Source organism: Battus philenor, unplaced genomic scaffold (genome assembly GCF_028537555.1).
Source record: "Battus philenor isolate CCGP_79_NKW_IND1 unplaced genomic scaffold, ilBatPhil1.0.hap1 SCAF_6, whole genome shotgun sequence".
NCBI lineage: Eukaryota > Metazoa > Arthropoda > Insecta > Lepidoptera > Papilionidae > Battus > Battus philenor.
This window is the reverse complement of record NW_027181726.1, coordinates 7,624,341-7,645,959: the sequence shown is the minus strand read 5'-3', so window position 1 is coordinate 7,645,959 and position 21,619 is coordinate 7,624,341. Positions and strand designations below refer to the sequence as shown.

General features: G+C 31.7%; 1 protein-coding gene across 1 annotated transcript; it reads right to left on the bottom strand.

The window, feature by feature from the left end:
- Nucleotides 1-6,139: 6,139 nt before the first annotated feature.
- On the bottom strand, nt 6,140-6,783 carry eIF1A (eukaryotic translation initiation factor 1A). The gene has a single exon (XM_068773642.1). It carries the CDS (start codon nt 6,662-6,664, stop codon nt 6,218-6,220), a length of 447 nt encoding a protein of 148 aa, XP_068629743.1. The 5' UTR covers nt 6,665-6,783; the 3' UTR covers nt 6,140-6,217.
- Nucleotides 6,784-21,619: the final 14,836 nt, after the last annotated feature.

The following is a 21,619-nucleotide window of genomic DNA, read 5'->3' as shown; positions in this document are numbered from 1 at the left end:
TACTGTAAGAATATTTGATTAGTTATGGGAAAATTGGAAATCACCTACTAAAAATTTTGCCATGAGTACTAGACGATCTAGAACCTGTAGTTAAAATTAATGATCTATTACGACTGCTCACAACACAATCCAGTCAAGTCGTGCCTGAAAATTAACAAAGGTCCCCATAACTGGATTATAGGAATTGAAAAAAACGCAAGGATGCATATGAACATATCAAAGATGAAAAGCATAGTAAACAATATTTTGATATTACTATGCTTCTAAAGAAAATTTTCCTAACACGATCAAAAAAACGTCTGTGAAAATAGAAACATTTAGTTACATGGCCTAATGAGATTGAAAATGTAAATATTTTACAAACATTATGATGAGAAACGTTTCATATCTCTATCGTATTTGTAAACGTGAATTTTTCTTGGTCGTTATAATGGGTAACTCTATCGGTATAAATGATAAATGTGATGAATGCAGAGTAATCGTGAGTGCTATCCAAACATTTCATATCCCAAAGATAATAAAAGATTTTAAGAAGCTCTTTGCTATCGTTCGCTGGTCGAAAGGCATCTTGTGTAAAAGATTGTTCTAGATCCAAAAACCAACACGATATATCGTAGGAATATTTATTGGCATTTGCTAATACATACCACTTGACTCCCTATAATCTTTTTGGTTTAGTTTAATGTATTAAATTGCATATAGTAAATTTATAATACTTGGTTGCAATAGTTTTTGGACTTTATTATTTTTGTACTACGAAATACTGACGAAAAACATTATAAATTTCGTGTTAAGATCAATTACACAGCATGTATTTCTTAATGTCAGAATACGAATTTCATTTATAACATTGGTTATTTGACTATTTAAATTTTTCAAAAATTTTCTCTAATGCTAAATGAGCTGAAAAATCTTATCATTAACAAAATAACCGAAACAGGTAGCTTTAAAGTTTAAGAATATACCTGTTAGTAATTAAATATTTTTGTAAAAGCTAGGAATCTTTCAGAACTCTGGTGAAAACTTAAAATTTCTTTAAAACTTATTATTTATTATTAATAAAACTCCTACGGGGCATACTGACATAAGAAGGCGGTAACGATGTTAATATTTATTTACTTGTAAGTTCTTTAATCTCAGTAAAAGAAGACAAAATTGACCTATTATGATGGGTTGCCCGTTCTTTTCAACACTAATTAGTGATGTGCCTCTATCGGAAATTGACGATCATAAAATGAAGTAATCTCTTTTTAATGTTGTAAATGGATGTGTAGATTCTTATTTTAAAGTTAATAATAATTAATTACGGTATACAAACAAAACTTAAGTTTAAAGTAAGTGTTTAATTATTTTATTAATGAGCAAGTCAGGTAATGATCACTTCGTTCCTGGAGAATAATCAGGTTTTTTTATGGCCCCCTCTATTGAAGGTGCAGTTTTTGACAATTTCTTTTTACATCATTTATTTACATATTTATTATTTTGCTAACATTCGTTTTATTTTTCTTGGTTTATGGACTTTTATTACGTTTATCACAATTTTTCTACATAGCCTAAGAAACCCTAGTCGCATCTCATCATTTTCGATAAGCGAGGCTATAGCGTCCTCGCAGATCCTAGTGTCTAACCGGCATTCGGAGCCGACTCGGAGTTCTCCGAACGCGGGATAGATAGCCACAAGGTGGACCACGGTCTGGTTCACAGACGCATGAGTGGTCCTCCTTGAGCTTAAATCGGTGAACGTATTCAGAGAACCCCCCGTGCCCCGTGAAGAGCTGGGTCAAGATCGCGTCCACCTCGACACTGCGGAGCACGCGGCAGGCTGAGATGGCGTTCGGGAAAAATTTCCGCGTTGTCGACGCCGTTGTACATTCCATGTACCTCATATCCCATTCGTCAAGCGTTCCCAGTCTAAGCTATCCCTTGACGAATGAGATGGGGCATTCCTCGTAGTCTGGTCTTCTTTTGCACTTCAAGGCCGCGTCCTTGGCCAGTTGAACCGCCTTATCATTCCCCTCCGTCTCCGCTTTCATCCCGTAAAAACATTCTTCCCATTCTCTTTTGTTTTCATAATATTCTCTTTCACTCTTAACGCTAAGGGATAGAGGGTGTCAGATCTTGCGACTGTCTGGAGGGCGGACCGCGAGTCGGATAGCATGGCGTATGACTGCGCCGACCCGCCGGCCGCGTACCCTGTTGCTTCCGCTAATGCTAGCGGAGAATAATCAGGTTCACTACGTACTCCTCGTAAATAGACTATATGGCCAAGATTAGATAATATTTCAATTTTATCTAGTCTTTCTAAAGCTTCGGGTTCTCTTAATGAAGTATTTCATTAAATTTATTCTTAGCGATATGTTCTTTTATTTGATTTAAGACCAACCCAATGGGATGTAGCTCGTAGTGGTAAGGAAAAACTGTAAAACACGCAAAATAAGATCAAATAGTACATGCAGTCGCCCTCTTGTCAACGACTTGCTTCTCCTGGTTATTATGGTGCGTTCAGGGAATTTTAATTAGGGTTTTAGCATTATCTCTGCGTAAGGACACGTAAATCGTAACAAAACGAAGTTGATGTCTATATCGTGCCTATTCAAGTAGCTGAAAGAGTTACTGCACTCGAAGTTACAGACCTTTACTTTATCGTTTAGCAAGGAAATTCCAACTCTAATAAAAAAAAAATTACTCGCCGAATCCAACTCTGATGGGTTAGGGAAACGTTGAAAGATCTTCTCATCCAAAATACGGCGATGTCTAAAGACGAAGGTCTTTGACCAATGTGTGTTGCTAATGATGTCATGGATCCTAGACGTGGTCGCTTGCCTCATAGGCTCAAAATCACCCAGAGACAAATGGAGAAAGATGTGCTCGGAGCTTCGCTGCGAAATCGAATCAGAAATATAGTTATCCGCAAAAGAAATAATGTCACCGACGTAGCACTAAGAAATTGCTCGTCTGAAGGGGCAGTGGGCGAGGCACATCGCTCGTGCAGCCGTCGACCCTACTAGGTGGACCGACGACATAATCATGATCTCGGGAAGTTGCTAGATGACATGGATGAATTTTTAAATTTTGGCCAATTAGAGTAGAGGTAATGATTCTAGTCACCTGGTGTGCACCTGCATTCTTTTACAAAAACTGTTTTTAATTTCCAGAAATAATTTTTGTCTGTCGTGTCAAGAGCGAAAATGGTGAGGTTTTTCCAAGAGCGAAAATTACTATTTTGCTCCTTGAGCACCCTGCAAATTAAAGCTTTGAAAGTTTAAAGAATTGTGGCAATTTTTAAATCACATTCTTCCATAAATTCCTTTTGTTTTTCAGTGTATTTGCAAACATTCATATCTTAAAAAAGCAGAAGCAAACCCAATGAAAATATAAATAATATACATAAGGTACATATTTGAACACTTCAGATTCTGAAGAAAAAGTTTGTGCAATTGTGACATGTTTCAGCAATCATTATCAATTACTGCTATGTTATAATGACTGATGTTCTTGTTATCTATCTAGTTAAATAAGTTATTACTCATCTTAGCAGTACTGAAGGAACACAGCACAATACGGCATAAAATAGCTGATTTCATTATTCGTAAATTTTAATATCGCATCTTTCAATCTTTTCTCGGGGGTTATAAACATTTAATTTTTTTTTAATTATTATTAATTTTTTGATGAGTTTTAATATTCAGAATGGAACCACAATCACCTCAGTCCACAATGATTCTAATACTTTGTGTTAATTTTATTATTTTTCTGGAAAGGCTGCCAGCATACTCCCTTGGATGCAAACAATCTATATTTTGTACTAAATTTAAATCTTAACCTTTACCTTATTTTTATTTGAGGGTTTGCTAATATTATATTTATATATATATATATAGTTATATGATATATATGATAGTTTCTGTAGATTATATTTTATTCGCTATTGCTGATTTTTACTTATGATTACCTATAAAATGTTTTTTAAACAATGAAGTTATTAAACATCCTTGGTGTTTTTTTTTGTTTTTTAAAACACCTAAAATCATGTACAGCCTCTTATGTACTTGTCTGTATTGTAGGTTTGTACACAGGTTAAAATTTGTACCTACTTAGCTCATAAATGCCCTTTAGATAAACTGGGTTACAAGGATCAATCATGTGGAAGATTGATCTTTTTGTTTATCTGATTATTCTGAGGTTCTTCATAATTTATATAAGTCATTAATCAATCATCAATAAGTTGATGCACACAATAATAAATATCACACAAGAAAGAAGCTTAGATTTTTGGCTAACAGACAAAGATGATGTAACATTATGAGGACACTATAAATTATGATTCACTATTTTTAGTCAAATATTATCATTCTATAATTTTTGACTAAATAGCTATTGTTAAATAATGTTAAAGTTCAATGTTATTTTATTAAATAAATAGTTAATTATTTTACATAAACAATAATACATAGTAAAACAATACTTAGCCAATGTTTTCATTAAAATAGCTATTCAATTTAAAAATTCACTCTGGAGCTATGTAAGTTCTTTTTAGAAATGTGCTTTTTTAATATTGTCCAGGCAAGTTGTCTAAAGAGAAAAACGAATGAATTTATAAAATTTTGTTGTTATATAATCCAATTTAATGGTTCAATTTTACCATGGAAAATAACTTTGAAATAATGTTGTGATGACAAAAACATTAAGTATTTTTTTATTGGCATGCTATACTTAATTTAATTTTTATATATTGAGATTCAGATTGATGCTTACATCTTTGCAGTTTAGATAATTGTGATACTTGAAAAATGAATATTAGGTATGATAAATGAATATCATTAGCATTTAGGCCAACAACTTGTGATCTGATTGGTTAAGTATGCAACGGTCTGTCTAAAAACAGGGATTAAAAAGTTCATAATTATTAAAAATTCAAGTTGACAACTATACAAACTTATAAATAAATAAGTTCGCTCTTGCTTAAAATTAAAAAGCAATAAATACATAGTTACTATTTTCAAGTGTCTATTACTATTTGTTATGATAATTAATAAAATTAATCAAATTGTGATAATTAAATAGAAAAATTAAGATGTAATGTTCTATATTCAATGAAGAACTAAAGGTGGCAGATCAGAAAACCTGTGTTCTACATTTTCAAATTTAAAAGATTATATATAATATTAAGTGAAATTACAATAATTATATTAAAAGCTGGAGATATGAGTGAGCAGCTGCCATCATAGAGCTGATACCACATTGTGATTTCAGAATCATTATAATTATCTTTTTTGAAAATTTGAATTATAACGTAACATCTTAATTATATATCTTTTGTATCTTCTTTTACTCCAAACAAGATCACCAGAACCAATTTTTTATTTTGACTTTCTTAACTAAAAATAGGAGCAATGTTTCATCACAATAAAAATCTTAAGTATGGATATTTTCAAAATAGAATAAAAGATAAGTTATTTAAAATAAATAAAAACAATTATAATATTTAAGTATAATTTAATTTATATACATTCCTTATCTTTAAGTATTCCTCAAAGATGATCCAAAAGAAATTTAGAGGTACTTCTTTGTAATATGAAATCATGAGCTTTTTATTATTTAGGGGAAAATTTTACCAAGAGCTAAATATGTCATAAGTAAAACAAGATTTCAATAAATGCCAAAAATCAAGTTTACATATATATAGGTGAAAAATTAACCACCATTTATTAAGTTGTAGATTTCTAACACAAGCTGAGTAGAGAAGTTTTGGTTTTCTAAAAGATTTGGTTTTTATAATGAAACAGTAATTTCAAATAATTGGGAGAGGTATTGTAAGGAGTTAAATAATACCAATTTCTCTCCAGCACCACATTTTAATATACTGGTCCTTGAGCCAAAAGATAGTAAGCCTTCAAAAATTGTTTCATATTTAGTCTTAAAAAGGCACAAGATTTCATATTAAAATAGTTTACCAATTCAAGGAATGTTTGATTTTAATTAATATTTGCTATTGCATTAGATGTAGGAGATACATTGAAAGTCCTTTGAAAATTATGTACTAAAATTATCTAGATATGTTTTTAAATCATTTGAAAATACTGTACTGTCTAATAAAACTAGACAACTTGAAATACGTAATAATTTTGGGAGCAAAACGTTTAAGATCACCAAGTTTATTTTCAACAGAAAATAAATTTACATAAACTTACTGTAGAAAGTTTACAAAGAAATGATTTTAAATAGCATCTACCGCATCAGCTTCGTCTTCAGAGCTGACCTCATCTCCAAATTCAATGTCTTCGTCCAAACCATCGACAGAGTAGACAACAGTCTCATTGATGCGCACTGTTTCAGGAAATTCTCCATATGTCTTCAGATTTCTAGCTTCATCAGGAGTATATTTGAGGATTACATCTGCTTTGGCGTCTTGATAATCTCGTAAGCCGATAAGTATTATATCTCCTTGGTTTATCCATACTTTTTTTCTTAATTTTCCTCGAATATGACATAGGCGTTTTATGCCATCGAAGCACATGGCCTCCAAGCGGCCATTACCGAGCATCTTTGTGACTTGGGCGTACTCTTGTCCGTCTTCTTTGAAGACTAACTCACGTTTTTCTGTTTCGTTTTCATTTTTCCCCCTTCTCCTGTTTTTACCACCTTTTCCTTTATTTTTCGGCATAATTTATATTATCTTTACAAAAACATACAACTAAAATTATGGAAATTCTTAAATTTGCTAATGTTGATTGACCGCTTACTTGACAGCTGTGTCGTGCCACCAAAATTCAAAGACAAAAGAATAAATTTCACAGATAAATGTTACAATGTTAATAATTAGTTAAATTTAAAAGACTAATAAAAATAAATTGTAAATTTTTTGTCAGTTCTTTAATTGGATTTAACTTAATCTATTATTTTATGATTTATAAGATATATCTTTTGATTTAATCGAATAGGTCTGGTAACATAGCATTAAAATAAGGCGGAAATCTATAAGCAGCATAGCAAAGTAATACAGTCAGCGCTTTTCACAGATTTTTGATAAATTGAACGTGAAATTTGTGACAGTTTATTTGATTTTTTTAATATTGACTAAACGATTAAGGTTATGTCTGAAATTCTAATAAACTACTAATAACTGACTCCAATTCTGCTTAGATTTTGATCGTTGAAAAAGAAGGAAGATATTAAAAGAGGTGCAAAAAATAACGAGAAAAACAAAAATCTTGTAACATCTCGTGTTAATAGTATTACATACATCGAAAATTATGTTAGTTAAAGTTTATTGTAAATCTTAAAAACTAATTAAGGTTATTTTTTAATTTTAACTATTTGATTTAAAAAATATATTGAAAAATGTGTAAAACAATAATTAAAAATTGAAAGAAATACTTTTTGCCTTTTAAAAAAAAACCGTGCTGGATTACTTACTGTTTCGTGCAGCATTAATCATTTAAACCTAATGAATATGTATAAATAAATAAATAAATGAACAAATATAAGAATTAGCAGACCAAGACAAAAGCGACAAAAACTATAAGCGCCATCTCGTGCCAAATATATATAATAAAGAAAGAGACGCGAAACTGTTCTTTTTATTATTTACTTTTGAAACTTGTTTAAGAACTCCTTGAAGTTAAGATCGAATTGAGCGCTGAACTATGAAAGGAATGTTATGTAATAAATAAATATTTTAACTAGATATCAAGTTACTTTTGGCCTCCTTATTATGGTCGGTACATCTTTAGAATAGGTATATGAATGCATACAAATTCATAAGTAACAAAAATTTGTGAGTAACATTTTTTTAAATAATTACAAATAGTAATTTCATTTACAATTTTATACTCAATTGTAATCATTATTTCTATCGTGAATTTTTCATAAAACACGAATACCTTAAAGTAATAACAGATTTTGTATTTATGTAAAGATTTTTTTGTTTGAATGATAATTACCTCTTTTCCAAAAGTCATTTGAAAATTCCTACTTAACCCTTTCACGACCACGGGGACGCCGGTGTCCCAAGCAAAAATCATAGATTAATTAAATATTTACGTAACCATTGTAAATTATTTTTTTGTTTTAATATTTCGGAAAGTACCTTTTTATTATTTTTTACTGGCAATATAGGATAACTAACACCGTTTATTGTTTATCGTCATCGGAACGTTTAATTTTTTTTGGCGCGAATGATCTGCTGTTTGGAATAAATAATTGATATTGTAAAAGTGCTTTTTAAGTTTTAACAGTGTCAAATTATCATTACCTGTTAAGTAAATTATTATTCTAAATATTCAGTAGTAATGTATTTATGTTGTATTCTGTGAGAAATCGTTATAAAGATTATGGGACACGGGTGTCCCTGTCGGCGTAAAGGGATACTTTTTATACGGAATTTCTTAACTTTTGGCCTGGTGATATACCAAAATACTATCATTTTCTTATTCATGTTTTTCTCAGAATATGTTTTGTAAGGGACGTGGAGTTTTTGAACTTCGAAAAAATAAAATTCTTCAAATTTTTGTGGGTGACAATAGCGATGAGGAAGATGACTTAGTGCTTGATGACAAAGACCAAAGACTTCTAGTACAGGATGATGACCAAGGGGTATTTGATGTCGAGGTTAAAGAAACGACGACTCTTCAACGGCAAGAATCACCTGAACCTTCAATGTCTCAAAAAAACAATCCATCTAATCAGTAACCAATCATCTAACAACAGGAATTGTTTCGCCGAGTACCACAAATAACTTGCCCTATTATATTCATATTATTCATAAACAAGTAAAAAAAAAGTACACTAAGTAACAAATGTACATTATTTACAACAAAACAGACTTACCAATAAGTAAACCAAAATTTTGAGTTTAAGTAGAAAGTAACCCTTAGCGACCATAGGGACATATTTGTCCCATAAATTTCCAAAAAAAATGTAAAACTTTTTTGAATTTTTAGTATAAATTATGTTTTTAGGATGCCTATTAATTCATTACATCTAGCTAAATTTATTAAATAAGGTACCGCAACCTTATGGTCCTGAAAGGGTTAAGACTTTATTTCAAGATGAGAAAAATGAACAATGTGTCACGCAGAGTTTTTTTTATTGTAAAAAAGCATATCACAACCGATTTTCAATAAGCAGAATTTAAATCTCTATAGTTTTGTTTTGGACATATAGTGTTCTGTGAATCTTTACGTTCTAGAAGAGTAGACTAACAAAGACGTTTAGCCTAAACTTCCTTACACTAGATCATCGTGTGCCTATAAGAATAAATTATCGATTTAGGAAATGGCTTTTATATAGCAAATTTTAGCTTTATTTTTATTTATTACACATCTGGTATTATCGGGTAATCAGTCATTGCAATTTGGGTTTACGAGTTGATTCGCATAACCAGCAACAAATGAGTAACATAATTAAATATTAATTGTTATTATTTATTATTCCAGAAAAGACGTAAATACATCCCAGGACGAAAAAAGATTTAGCGATCTTTTTTCGTCCTGGGATGTAACCTTTGACGAGTCAAGGCCGCCGTAAAAGAAGTGTTGCTAAAGCCATGAATATACCTTGCTGATGGCTCTAAATGAGATTTACGTAGAACAATATATCGGAACTGAGGCTCAGTTGACTTTCTGTATTCAATTTATGCAATTACATTAATAGAATCAGAAAGACAGTACACAAGTCTGTTTAGAAGCGCTAAAAATTTCACACAATTTTAATACGAAAACTAAAATGGCTGGACGCTATTGGCTAGATTAGCTTTTTTATTTATTTTTATTTAATATTCTTCATTGTATACTTTAGGATACATTTAATAAGTTTCACAATAATATACAAAAAAGTACAATGGGCGGTCTTATCACACAAGGCAATCGCTTACAGACAACCATAGTATGGAAAAGGTAAAGTACTAATAATTGGTAGATTACGTATACAATAAATACATATTTATAAAGAAACGAATATAAAAATACATAGACATACATACTTCAACATACATACATATTTATATAACATATATATTTATAATAAATAAGGTAAAATACATATTATAAATATAATACAATAATAAATAAAAACATCTAACTGATTTCGATCGCATTTGTCTCAGAAAGAAACAGAGGAAGAAAAAGAAATTAATTAACAGATAGATAATCATAGGTGTAGTAAATGGTTCTTAACCATATTCTTGAAAGTAGCTAGTGAGTTAGCATGTCTTATATTCAGCGGTACATCATTCTACAATCGAACGGCCTGCATGGTGAAAGATTTGGCCATAAACTAGGAAGAATGCATTGGTATTTTTAATTCCTTGATTTATGAATATAACGGCGCTGCGCATACCGACATACTTTCCTGCAGGGATTCCTAATTGCGGTATACCTTTCCCAATTAGCATCAGTTGGGCGGCATTTGTATCTAGATTTTGCAACGGCTTTTTTACTAATAAATCTTTGATGTCGCTAGTGAGCCAAGGCGAAGGAAGATTTTTCAGTTTGATCGACCGTAAAGGAGCGGGGATGTCATAAAGTTCGATTAGCTTATTTTATATGTATGTATGTATAAACAGAGTCTACATTACGGTTGTGTCTAATATAACTACGAAAAATGATATTAATAATAAATAATTATTACAGAGCTGAAGAATTCTAGTGTCATTTGACTTTTGATTTTTGTCTGGACAAATTCAAAATACTTTGCGAGACGCGAATGTGTGAGAGTCGAACAGAAGACAAAATTACACTTTGAGTGTGACAGGTGACCGAGTTAATTGCAACTAAAAAAACAAAAAAACTATTGTCACCGAGTTGAAGAGTATTCAAAGTTATATTTGCTTGTACGGTGCAAAAAGTAGTTTGACATTGTAGTTTGTAGGTAAACGCATAGATGGCATTACAAAATGGAAACGAAATAATAAAATCTCTTATTTACCCGGACCAAAAGTCAACATGAATTTACATATTTCTTACCAAGAACAACGTCACCTTCTGACAGCTCGTCTGGCCTTGGGCGCTGGTGTTGCTTTTGTGGCCGTCAACTTTTCTGCGTCTTCAGAAATCAGGTCAAGTTGCTTATGCAACGTAACGCGATGACGATTTCCGGAACATAGCACATAAATATTGCTATCGCGGGTCCAACAGTTCGTAATGCCAAACTTTTGCCGTGCTTCCATTAACACCTCGTGCCTTCTCTTGGTAAGGAACTCAGTGTAATGCCGGATTCCTTTAACTTAGTTTTGAACCAGATCTTGTCGCGAGGACTGATGTCCCGCATCTTAAGGAGAATGGGTCTAGGCTACTTGGATGACAATGGCCGGCCCATGCGGTAACATCTCTGTATGTTATCGACACGAAAATCTTTGAGCTGCAACCGCTGTTTAATAGTATCCGCGACAAGCTGTGCAGTATTTTCGCCTTGCGCCTCTGCAGCACCGTGCACCGATAAAATTTTCCGTCGCCTCTGCATTTCTATGTTGTCTACTGCGTGATCCAAAGTCTCTATTTGTTTTTGCAGTAGACATAGGGCTTGGGCGACAAAGGTATGGAACGAATTTAGCAGCCAAGTTAGGAGTGCTAGATGTCGTACCTGCAGCCATCCTATAGTTGAATTCTTTCTTCATTTCATCCACAGAAGCTTTTATTAAAGAATTCATAGCGGGGTAGATGAGTTTAGTAATAAGTGATATTACAAGACGGGAACAAGGAATTTAGTGAAAAACAGCAAAGAGAAAAACACAAATCCCAGCAGATGGACACTTATGTTTTGTTTGTATACATGTAGTAGAACCCAAAGACTTTTACACAAATTTTAAAACAATAAATATTCACAGAGCACTTTTTTGCGTCTATCCTCTTCATCACCCTCTTCCTCCTTTTTGGAAAGGAACGGCAGAGATACCGGAAACCTGAATCTGGGTGGTATAATAGACAAATAATAATTTACTCCTTATAATATTTATTGCAGTGAAGAGACAGAAATGATTTGAATTAATGACTATTTATCCTCATATGTGGAGAATGTCGGTCGAAGATGATTTTTTTTTAAGTTTAAAAGCAATAAATATGTGATTCCTACGGTAATAAAAAAGGCTGAACACTGTATTAGTGTAATAATTAAACTACCTTAAGATTTTATTTTAATAAAGTTTAAATGATAACAGTGTTTTTTTTTCTTATTTCTTGTTTACGTGAATTTATTTTTATCCCAACTTCCCCTAAATACAAAAAAATTAATTTTAGGTTGGAAAATAAGAAGTCCATTTTTCTTGTTTTATTAAAGGCGTAGTTTGGTAGATTATTGATTATTTAAGTATTGTGATGTTCAATTTAGTAATACTTAATGTTATACTGTTTTTATTTCTTTATTACAAAACAACCAGCATAGTTGCTGTTTTTGACATTCCTTTCCACGCATCGTAATCCTCATTGCTGTGGGTCGTTACCCCCTCCACGGGTGCTAAATTCGATGGATTCCTTCCACTTCCACACTGGATTCCTGTATCCGCTTCGTGCTTTTAAATAGCGATGAAGTAGTCAGGTTACTCGACTGCCGCCCGATGATCAGCGTTAATTGTTTCACAGCCGGGCTTTTTCTCCCCCGAACAAACATCATCTTTAAGCTACCAAGAACAGAACAGGCACGGTGGAGCATATTGTCTCATAAGTACGTCATCAAAGGAAGAACAGGCGTGGTGCTAAACAACGCAATTAGGCTTAAATAATGCACAGACACATGGAATGTAATTTTGTGATGTAGTTGTAAATTGAAGAGTTTTAAGGAATATAGAATTTTTGCATGTTTTAACGTAAATAATTATACCTTCACCTTTATACAAGCGCAACGTATATATTGTACATTTTAACATTGAAGTAATATAAACTTTAAGAATTTATAACTTCGAACTCTAAACTTCTTATTTATCGATCTCAAGCTAAGATGTACAATAGCCAAGTTTCTAAGTCTTCGTCTAAGTTAGTTGGAGTGTTTACTCACGAGTATTAAATGTAAGTCTAATCTATTTTACCTTATCTTAAATTAATTTAAAACCGGTATAGTCATATTAGATTATTTATTGGTAGACTAAGTTTAGGTGGACACTGTCAAACAGATATTTTTATGGTTCAACAACTAATGAAGTTACTAACTTGGTAGAACTTAACAAAGATGTTATTTGTATTAAAATCAAATGAAGTTTTTGCTCTTTAAAACAAGTACTCCTTCATTATATCTGATTTGAAAATGTTTGAGGCTTAATTTTATTATGCCCTGTTTTGTATTTTGAGATACTGAAGGATTAAGTCGAGAATCAGAGCTAAATATATTAATAAACATTACAATTTGTCACATTAATCAAGAAATATAGGTGAAAAAGTATGTAATTTGCTTATAAATATCTTGTATAGACCAGTAAACGTGTGTTAATAGGTTTAAAACTAGGCGCCTACAGAAAGTTATCGGCAACTTTCAGCGTAAAGGGTAAAGCAGTTGGCTGTAGATAGATGAAAAAGTGTTGGCTTGCAAACATGCAGCCGGGTCGGCGTCAAGGGGCGTGTGGGTGGTTTGCAGGGGTGAGGCCAGACGGCGAATGAACTGCAGAAAGGGTTAATGCTCGCGCCCCTGCACCATCGCCTGCGTTTGCCCACCTACGTTTTTTGCAACTAAACTTTTATTTTACCTACCGTTATGTACATTTAATTGAGAAAATTACATACACGTCTTCTTTAAAAACATTCAAAACTAAATTCTAAATTGTAGTTGTTTTTGTATTTTTACAATATAAATAACATTCACTAAATTTAAAAGTGTAAAGGTTTTCTGTGATACATTGTTACTACTTTATAATATTATTGGCTTACCTTCCCAGTACTGACAAATTTTATCAAAAAAATGGGAGCTATCAATATGTTATCATAATTAGTTATTTATTTACTATATATTTTGTTTTCCCTCCATCTATTTGCAACTATCAAGAAACTACAATATTGCTTAGTTTTTGCTACAGAGTTCTAGTTTTGAACCAGCGTTGCAGAAGTCAACATGAATGGACCATTTATCGCAAACGAACGTACGGCGTATTTTAGGTTTTCGCATGCTCGTTCTAGAAATTTCTATCTCCGTAAACGACAGCAGACTATATGTTCCCAAGAAAAGAAGAAAAATAATTATAAAGAACTTAAAGCAACAGAGAAATTAGATCCGATTAAAACTGCCGCTAAGTCAGAGACAGCCTTCGGCGTGACGAAGCAATTTTATTAACTTTACACTGTAAAGCGCAAAAACGGAACATGGATCGCGTTTAGTGCTGTTTTGTGTCGTTCGTTTTAATGATAAGATTCTCAATCGTTATATCACTTGTAATAAAATAATAATTTGACAATAGAAAACTTAACAAGCTTAAGTTAAACGTTTAGTTTGAGTCTAAAAAGGCATTGGCGAGTGTTTGGTGGATCTCATTATTCTATGCAGCTTTTAAAGATCTGGCTTAACAATTACTGCATGTACATATGTATTTTGAACGATTGCGTACGATGATGTAAATGTAACAACAATCGATCTTGATCAACTGCTCTAGCCAATTGCCATTTCTGGGCCAGATTATACTACAAAGTGCACGTCAGTCGGTTGCAGAGTTAAAGAAACTGCGGCTGGAAAGGTTTCCATAGCTACTCTTATCCCCAAACTTTCTTCAAACCGTTTATTTTTTATAGGACTTTTGACGTTTTCTTATAAAGGAAAAACTCATTACATAAACTGGTTTTAATCTTCTTTCCAGGATTGTTTTGGCAAAATAATGAACTTCCCATAAAACAACAGATGGATCGTAATATATGTGCATTATTTCAATTTTAGATTTTATAATTTTGTTATATAACAACAACTTTATAGGCGAGGTCAGAAATTAAAGGTAATATTTTTTTCTTGTCAATGATTAGAACAATTTTCATTTCTGATTTTCTAAAAAGCACATCTAAACGAAGAAATTTTTTCTGTTTAACTAGGATTTTGGTGTCTTTAAGAATATTTGATTCGACAGATAAATTGATTAAGGTAAATAATAACATCAGGTTGAAATGTTAAGTAAAGCATTAGTCTACAATGTTATGAAAATTAATAAAACGTATTGTATATGTGAAAATATATGTAAACGTTTTAAAGTATTTGTTGAGAACGGCCTATACATTTACACGTTTAAAGCTTTTACACCTATAACCAAAGTGATCACTTTAAAATATATTACATTAATTTATTTTTTCTTTTGGAATGCGACAAGCCGATTAACTTACTTTGCAATATAAAGTTTGCCGAGACAGTTAGTGAATAATAATTAATTTTAATGTCTAGTATCCGAATTATGAAATTTTTTTTCTTGCATATAGCAATTTATTCTCTTTTTATATTGTTACGTAGATTAAGGTTTCTGATTTTTGAACGGAATACAATAATTGACAGCAAATGATAGATTTACCCTTTTAAAGTTTTTATAGCTACAATATATCACCTGAATGCATACTTATAGAAAAGTAATAACAATTGAAACAGAATAGCGCTTTTTAAAAAATATATTTATAGCATCCCTTTATGCCTTTGTCAAACGTACGCTTTAACAAAAAAGAAAGAGGAAATGTTTGAAATTTGCGATGATTTAGATACAACTATAGCTAATAAAAGGTGCAAGTTATGAAAGTTTTCTACGCAACTAAAAATTAAATCTTTTAAAAATGTATCTGTAAAGCATCAGGGAATTATTATAAGTATAAAAATTTCAACAGTTGAATTTTGGTTATTAAATACAGTGATAATTACTTTTTGTTAACCTCTCAACTTAAGCGTTAAACCTTAAATAAATTCTATTGTCATTTTTAGGATTAATACAGAAATGTTATTGATAAACTGTAAAACAAAAATTTAATGAGGAAGGAGAGAGAAAAATAATGATACGATTTATAAAAACAACTAAGCATAGCGTGACTACCTATTGCGATAGGCTGATAGTACCTAAGATCTATTCAAAATAAGGTCAGGGTACTGGGTAAGAAGTATAGCGCCTGCGCGTGTAGAGGTCAAGGACGAGATCCCTGGAAGATTTTCTTCAAGTTCGACAGCCCTAATTCGAATTTCGGGGGTGCTCAGGGTTGGCTTGGGTGGCATGACCTTCACCGTATCACGGCCTCTTTGCCTGACACGTGTACAGTGAAATAACTGAACGGAAAGCCTATGTTAATATCTCTATTTTGGGAGATCGACTGTTTAATATATGTATTTTTATATTTTAGTTATATGATTACGGTTAAGGGAATTTTATTGTCTCATGATAACACAAATTATAAAAAAATAAAATAAAAACAATTATCTAAGGTTACGTAGGTGTGAAATGTGAAACAATATAATATAACATATAGGGAGGCAATTTGTCGCGAAGATAATTTTAAATAAACATGATTTAAATGTACGACGATTTGAAGGTACACGAGTTTCGCCCATCATAATTCGGGAAGCTCCAAAACACCAAATTTTCTCGTCCAAAATACCGCAAAGTCTGAAGACGCAAGTCTTCGACCTATATGTGTTGCCAGTGATGACAGACGGATTCCAGGTGTGGTCACTTACGATGAGCCTCATTAGAAAGCACAAGGTCACATATCGAGCAATGGAAGGGGTATGCTTAGAGTTTTAATGCGAGGCCGAATCAGAAACGAGAAAATCCGCAGAAGAACCAGAGTTATCAACGTAGCTCGAACAATTTTTTTTAAATGGCAGGGGGCGGGGCACATCGCTCGCCCAAACGATGGCCCTTGAGGCCAAAAGGTTCCCGAGTGGCGACCACGAGTCACTTGGACGCGACGTGCGCAGTTCCCCACTAGGTGGACATAGGTCAGGAATCTGTTTCAGATTATATAGGAGATAATCATGTCGGGGATCATGCTGATTTTGAGGTGAGAAACAAAAAATTTATAACGTGAAAAGATTGTAAAATTTCCGTTAAAAGAGTAATTATCGAGTTTTTTGTCCGGTTGTTCTTGAGAGTCAATATTTTAAACCTGTCATTAGTTAATGAAGAATAATGACACCTTTATTACTTTATATAAATATATATTTATAAATAATATATTTTTAATAATAATAAATGTAATGTGTATATTATATCAAGGTTTAGATTTTCGAACTTGCTTAGCAAAATGTATTCTAAGGTAAAAGATTCGCTCTTATTGTTTCTGGTATATTATTTATATCTTTTAATTTATTACAAATTACGGTTATAAATTATTGATATTAAACCCGGTACAGAACTATTTAATGTATATCATTGGACGGTGAAAAATAGAATTTACACTTTTCAATTTTTTAATTACAATTGAATTCACACGTCGAAAATCACATATTACAATGTTTTTTTTAAGTTTTTGTTTAGGCATGGCTCTGGTTAGAATCTTTTGCATTCAGCTTTACGTTAGATTGCATCTTTTCGGCTTTAGAAAAGGAATTACCACAGCCAAAATACATTGTAACCAATAATGTTTTTATTATTTAAATACTAATACAAAATGTTTACTTTGTCGTTTTATTGGCCATTTGGATAATTTTTACTCTTTCAATCATTTTAGGGATGAAATATACCTAACATATTTTGAAACAAATCAAAATATTGTCTTCGAGTGAGGTGAATATATATTCGCTTTGTGGCCGTTTATATTAGTCTTGGTTACATAACGAAATATTAGCCGCGACCTAGAATTGATTTGACCCTCGGATTCTTAACTCTAGCCTTCTGTAATGGCATTAGGTCAAGGAATCGTACAAATAATACCAAAGAGCTATAAGTTTTGCAAATATTATTACAATATTTTTAGAATAAAAATGAACTTGCAAAATGCGGATAATTGTAATAAAGAATATGTAAAGCAAATGTAATTTAGAAAAATACAATAAAATACTTAGTCTTGCCATAAACATCGTTACAAAGAAAAAAATTATAACTATTAGTGTTTTAGTTTAATACTAAAATATAAAACCATTATAAATATATGAAGCTTATTCGAAGTGATCTTTTTTGTTTTGTCTGTTTGTTTTCTCTATTGGCTTCAATACGTAAACGTTGAGGCCAGTTATCAATAGCAGCACGCATTCTTTCTTTGGGAAATTCTGCACTCCCCATAGTTTGGATTGTTTTAGGGGCATTTAATTATCATGCCGGTTAGAGCAAGCCTCTTTTCAGCATAAATACGGTCATTCTGTTTGTTTAAATATTGCTCAATTGTAAAAAAATTCTTATCCATAAGCAAAATTATTATGTGCGTATTGCTTAAAAGCTGTTTCGATTTAACCACCCTATTTTTTTAAAAACTATCAGTTAAGAAATAACCAGCGCGTCCCTTAGAGGCTGTATGTATTTATTCATCACTTAAAATCCGAGATAAAATCTTTTGCTTTCGGATAGTCTCGATAAATCTCCTCAATTTCTTTTCCTTACTGTTTTGATCGCCTTTGTCGTACGAACAGAACAATACGTGGACGACCAGATCTTTTTCTGTAATAAACAGGGGTTTCATTTTACATATCAATAGCCTGGCACGTAAACTTTTGATTTACACTAAGCAAATGGAAGATTTTAAAATTTTTATTTGGCACATTACTAACTTTATGTAATACAATCCGGCACAGCAATTCGGTTGTCTTTATTTTAACATATGCTGTCGCGAAAATTAGAAAAATAATAACCAATCTTATAAAAATTACAGATTCTTAGTTCCAAAATAAACTTTTGTTTATTTTTAATTACAACAGTATTTGTGGTCAGACTAAGTAAAATGTTTGATAGAATAATTTAATATTTGCTAGGACAACATGCAGATTTAAATCTATACCGATGACTAGAGTTTTTCACCTATAATTAATTAATTCATTTTAAAAATTAAGGCCATTTAAATATTATTGACAATAGGCAAAAACATTGTTTAAAGAATAAGTTACTGATACTTGATAATGAGATTATGTACATATCTGTCGTACAAAGTGGTAATATAATTGTATGTTTTATTTATTCTAAATAGGTATGCCAACAGCAAAACCTAATTTTAGTATACATTAGTATGATAAATAAATATTGTATTAACTATTGTAAGCATAGCTCATCATTATACTAGCTAATATTATCTTTGCCTCAATTAAAAGTTTTTATTTAGTTGTTTTGTCCTTAGTTACAGTGATATTATAGACAAATGAATAAACAAACATGAGACAAACATAAAAAATGGGTTACGATATATGTTTAAGCACTATATCCATGAAAGCAGAGTTCAGAGTCGTCAAAAATATGCAACTCGAATATTTCTGCATTAAATTTATTGTAAGTGAGACTTTCTGGAAATCGAGTGGTGTAATCTGAGGTTGGTTTAGTGCCGCGGGATATTACAACTTTGGTTAATAAATGACGGGGGTAATCAAAGCTACAGAGTTACAGAGAACGTTTACAGTATTGCTAAAAATTATTGGCCTGTCGCTGTCGTCAATCTAATAAAAAAATAAGTTATTTTAATTTATTTAAGAATGATCACTTTATTTAGGTTGATGATAAATAGGTGTAAAGTTTTAAAATTTGTTGCTGACAAATAAGCCAGTCACCCTATAGACTGTCAGTTTCAGTTGCCGCAGAGAATAAAGCAGGGAAGCATCGCTTCATTAATGGAACAAGAACTTTGCCAGAGTCGCCAGAACTTCCTGAAATATTGCAGAAAGCTAATAGGTACGTTAATAAAAATAAATAAAACTTAACAATCTTTGGAAGGCTATAGGAAAATAGCTGTGATACTAAATAAGTAATAAAAAATTGTGATACTGAAATAAGATGTAAGAATAAATGAAAATAAAAACTGTAAGTAGAATTGTTAAAAATACGGGTAAGCGAAATACCAAAAAAAATAATAATAAGTCTAGCAGGAAAGTGAAGGAAAATAGGCGATTCACGAATAGAAAAATAGGAACGAATGAGAGATATCGAGAGGGACAAAAAAAGAGTGAGGAAATAAGAAAATAATGTGAATAAATTATTTAGTAAGGTTAATTATTTAGTCAAGCAGGGATTGTACGAGAGATCTCCAATAGCGGGGCCATAAAAAATCATCCTATACAGTTACACACCGTGCGTAATATCGTTATTCGAGATAAATAGAGCCTAGAGAAAGATTTAACATGCGTCTATGTTTGTTAGCATATCTCTGTCGTCCTAAACAACTTACAAAAGCAAGAAATCGATATTGCCATGGTTTAGTACTGGTTGACTTTATGTTTTAGGATTATATTATAATTTAGTATATGATAAGTATGTAATGGGTTAATTAAAACTGCAAATTAATATTATTATAATTAAAATAAATGAGTTTAAACGTAGCTAAGTATGTACGTTCCGAGGTGAGGGGCGAGGCGCCGGGGCGAGCTGCGCGGCGGTCACGGTCGAGGACGTGGCCTTGACACGCGCCGCGCAGCCTCCGCGGTCCCCCCTCCCCACTACATGGCGCACCCCGCTCGCGCCTTCGCCTCGCATACAGGTTTACGTTGTTGATTTACGTTAGAGCTTGAGGATTATGTCTAATTTATTAATGTTTTATTATTGTAAATATATAGTATTATATTTTAATATAGTATATAACTATAATAATGTATTATTATATATGTATATATATATATATATATATATACATATAAAATTTTAGTAGCCTGATCCTATTTTTACTTTACCTCTGAATGTAAAATTTATAAAGAAAATTAACGAAAAATCTGTTTTTAGTTAAGGACGAGCTTGCTCTGACTACAATAACACACCATTTGACCATTTGTCCATACATATATGTATATAATATTTTTTGCAATTTTTCCTAATACCTTAAAAAATTAAAAACGTTACGAATTTGAATTTTTGTGCGATTTATTAATCATGAAATGACAAACATATATCAGTGCATGCGCAATGCATTCGTAATAATGTGATATAAATAGAGTTTATGAAATATAAATATCCTTTTCAAATTTTATACGCAAAATTGCTGACATGCTCAATAATTATCAAAGCAAACTGATTCCTTCAAACATGAAATAGTTTAACTTATGAACTACCCTTTAGTGGCATTCATTACATTCCCAGAAACTTTTACTGAAGAAGTTGTTTACTATTAAATGTAATAATTAAGTAAATATTTAAATTATCTTAACGATATTAAGGTCTGTACCTTGTCTGTACCTTTAATATAACAAAGATTTTTAACCTATTTATTATATATTATCAGCTTCTGTAATATTTTAGTAAATAACTTCTGTGTTACATTAACGATTTAGGTGGCGTTTAGTAAAATAATTTAGAGTATAAATATCGTTTATGTATATTACGTCTTTTTAGTATGTAACGTTAAAAAGAGCAGTGTTTTCGCTTGATGGTAAGTTAACTGTCTTGCATCCTACTATACGAAGAGTGAAATTTTATATTCTCCATATTATGGCCAAAGTTGATATAATACTATTATATATATACTACATTTACTTGCGATATATATTGCTGTTTCAAGTAAATTAAATATAACTATTTTTTAAAATACACTCATAAAAATAATAATATTTCGGTTGTCGTGATGACTCA

Excerpts from the sequence above, each read along its gene's own strand:
- eIF1A (XM_068773642.1), bottom strand. The coding sequence starts at position 6,664 with ATGCCGAAAAATAAAGGAAAAGGTGGTAAAAACAGGAGAAGGGGGAAA.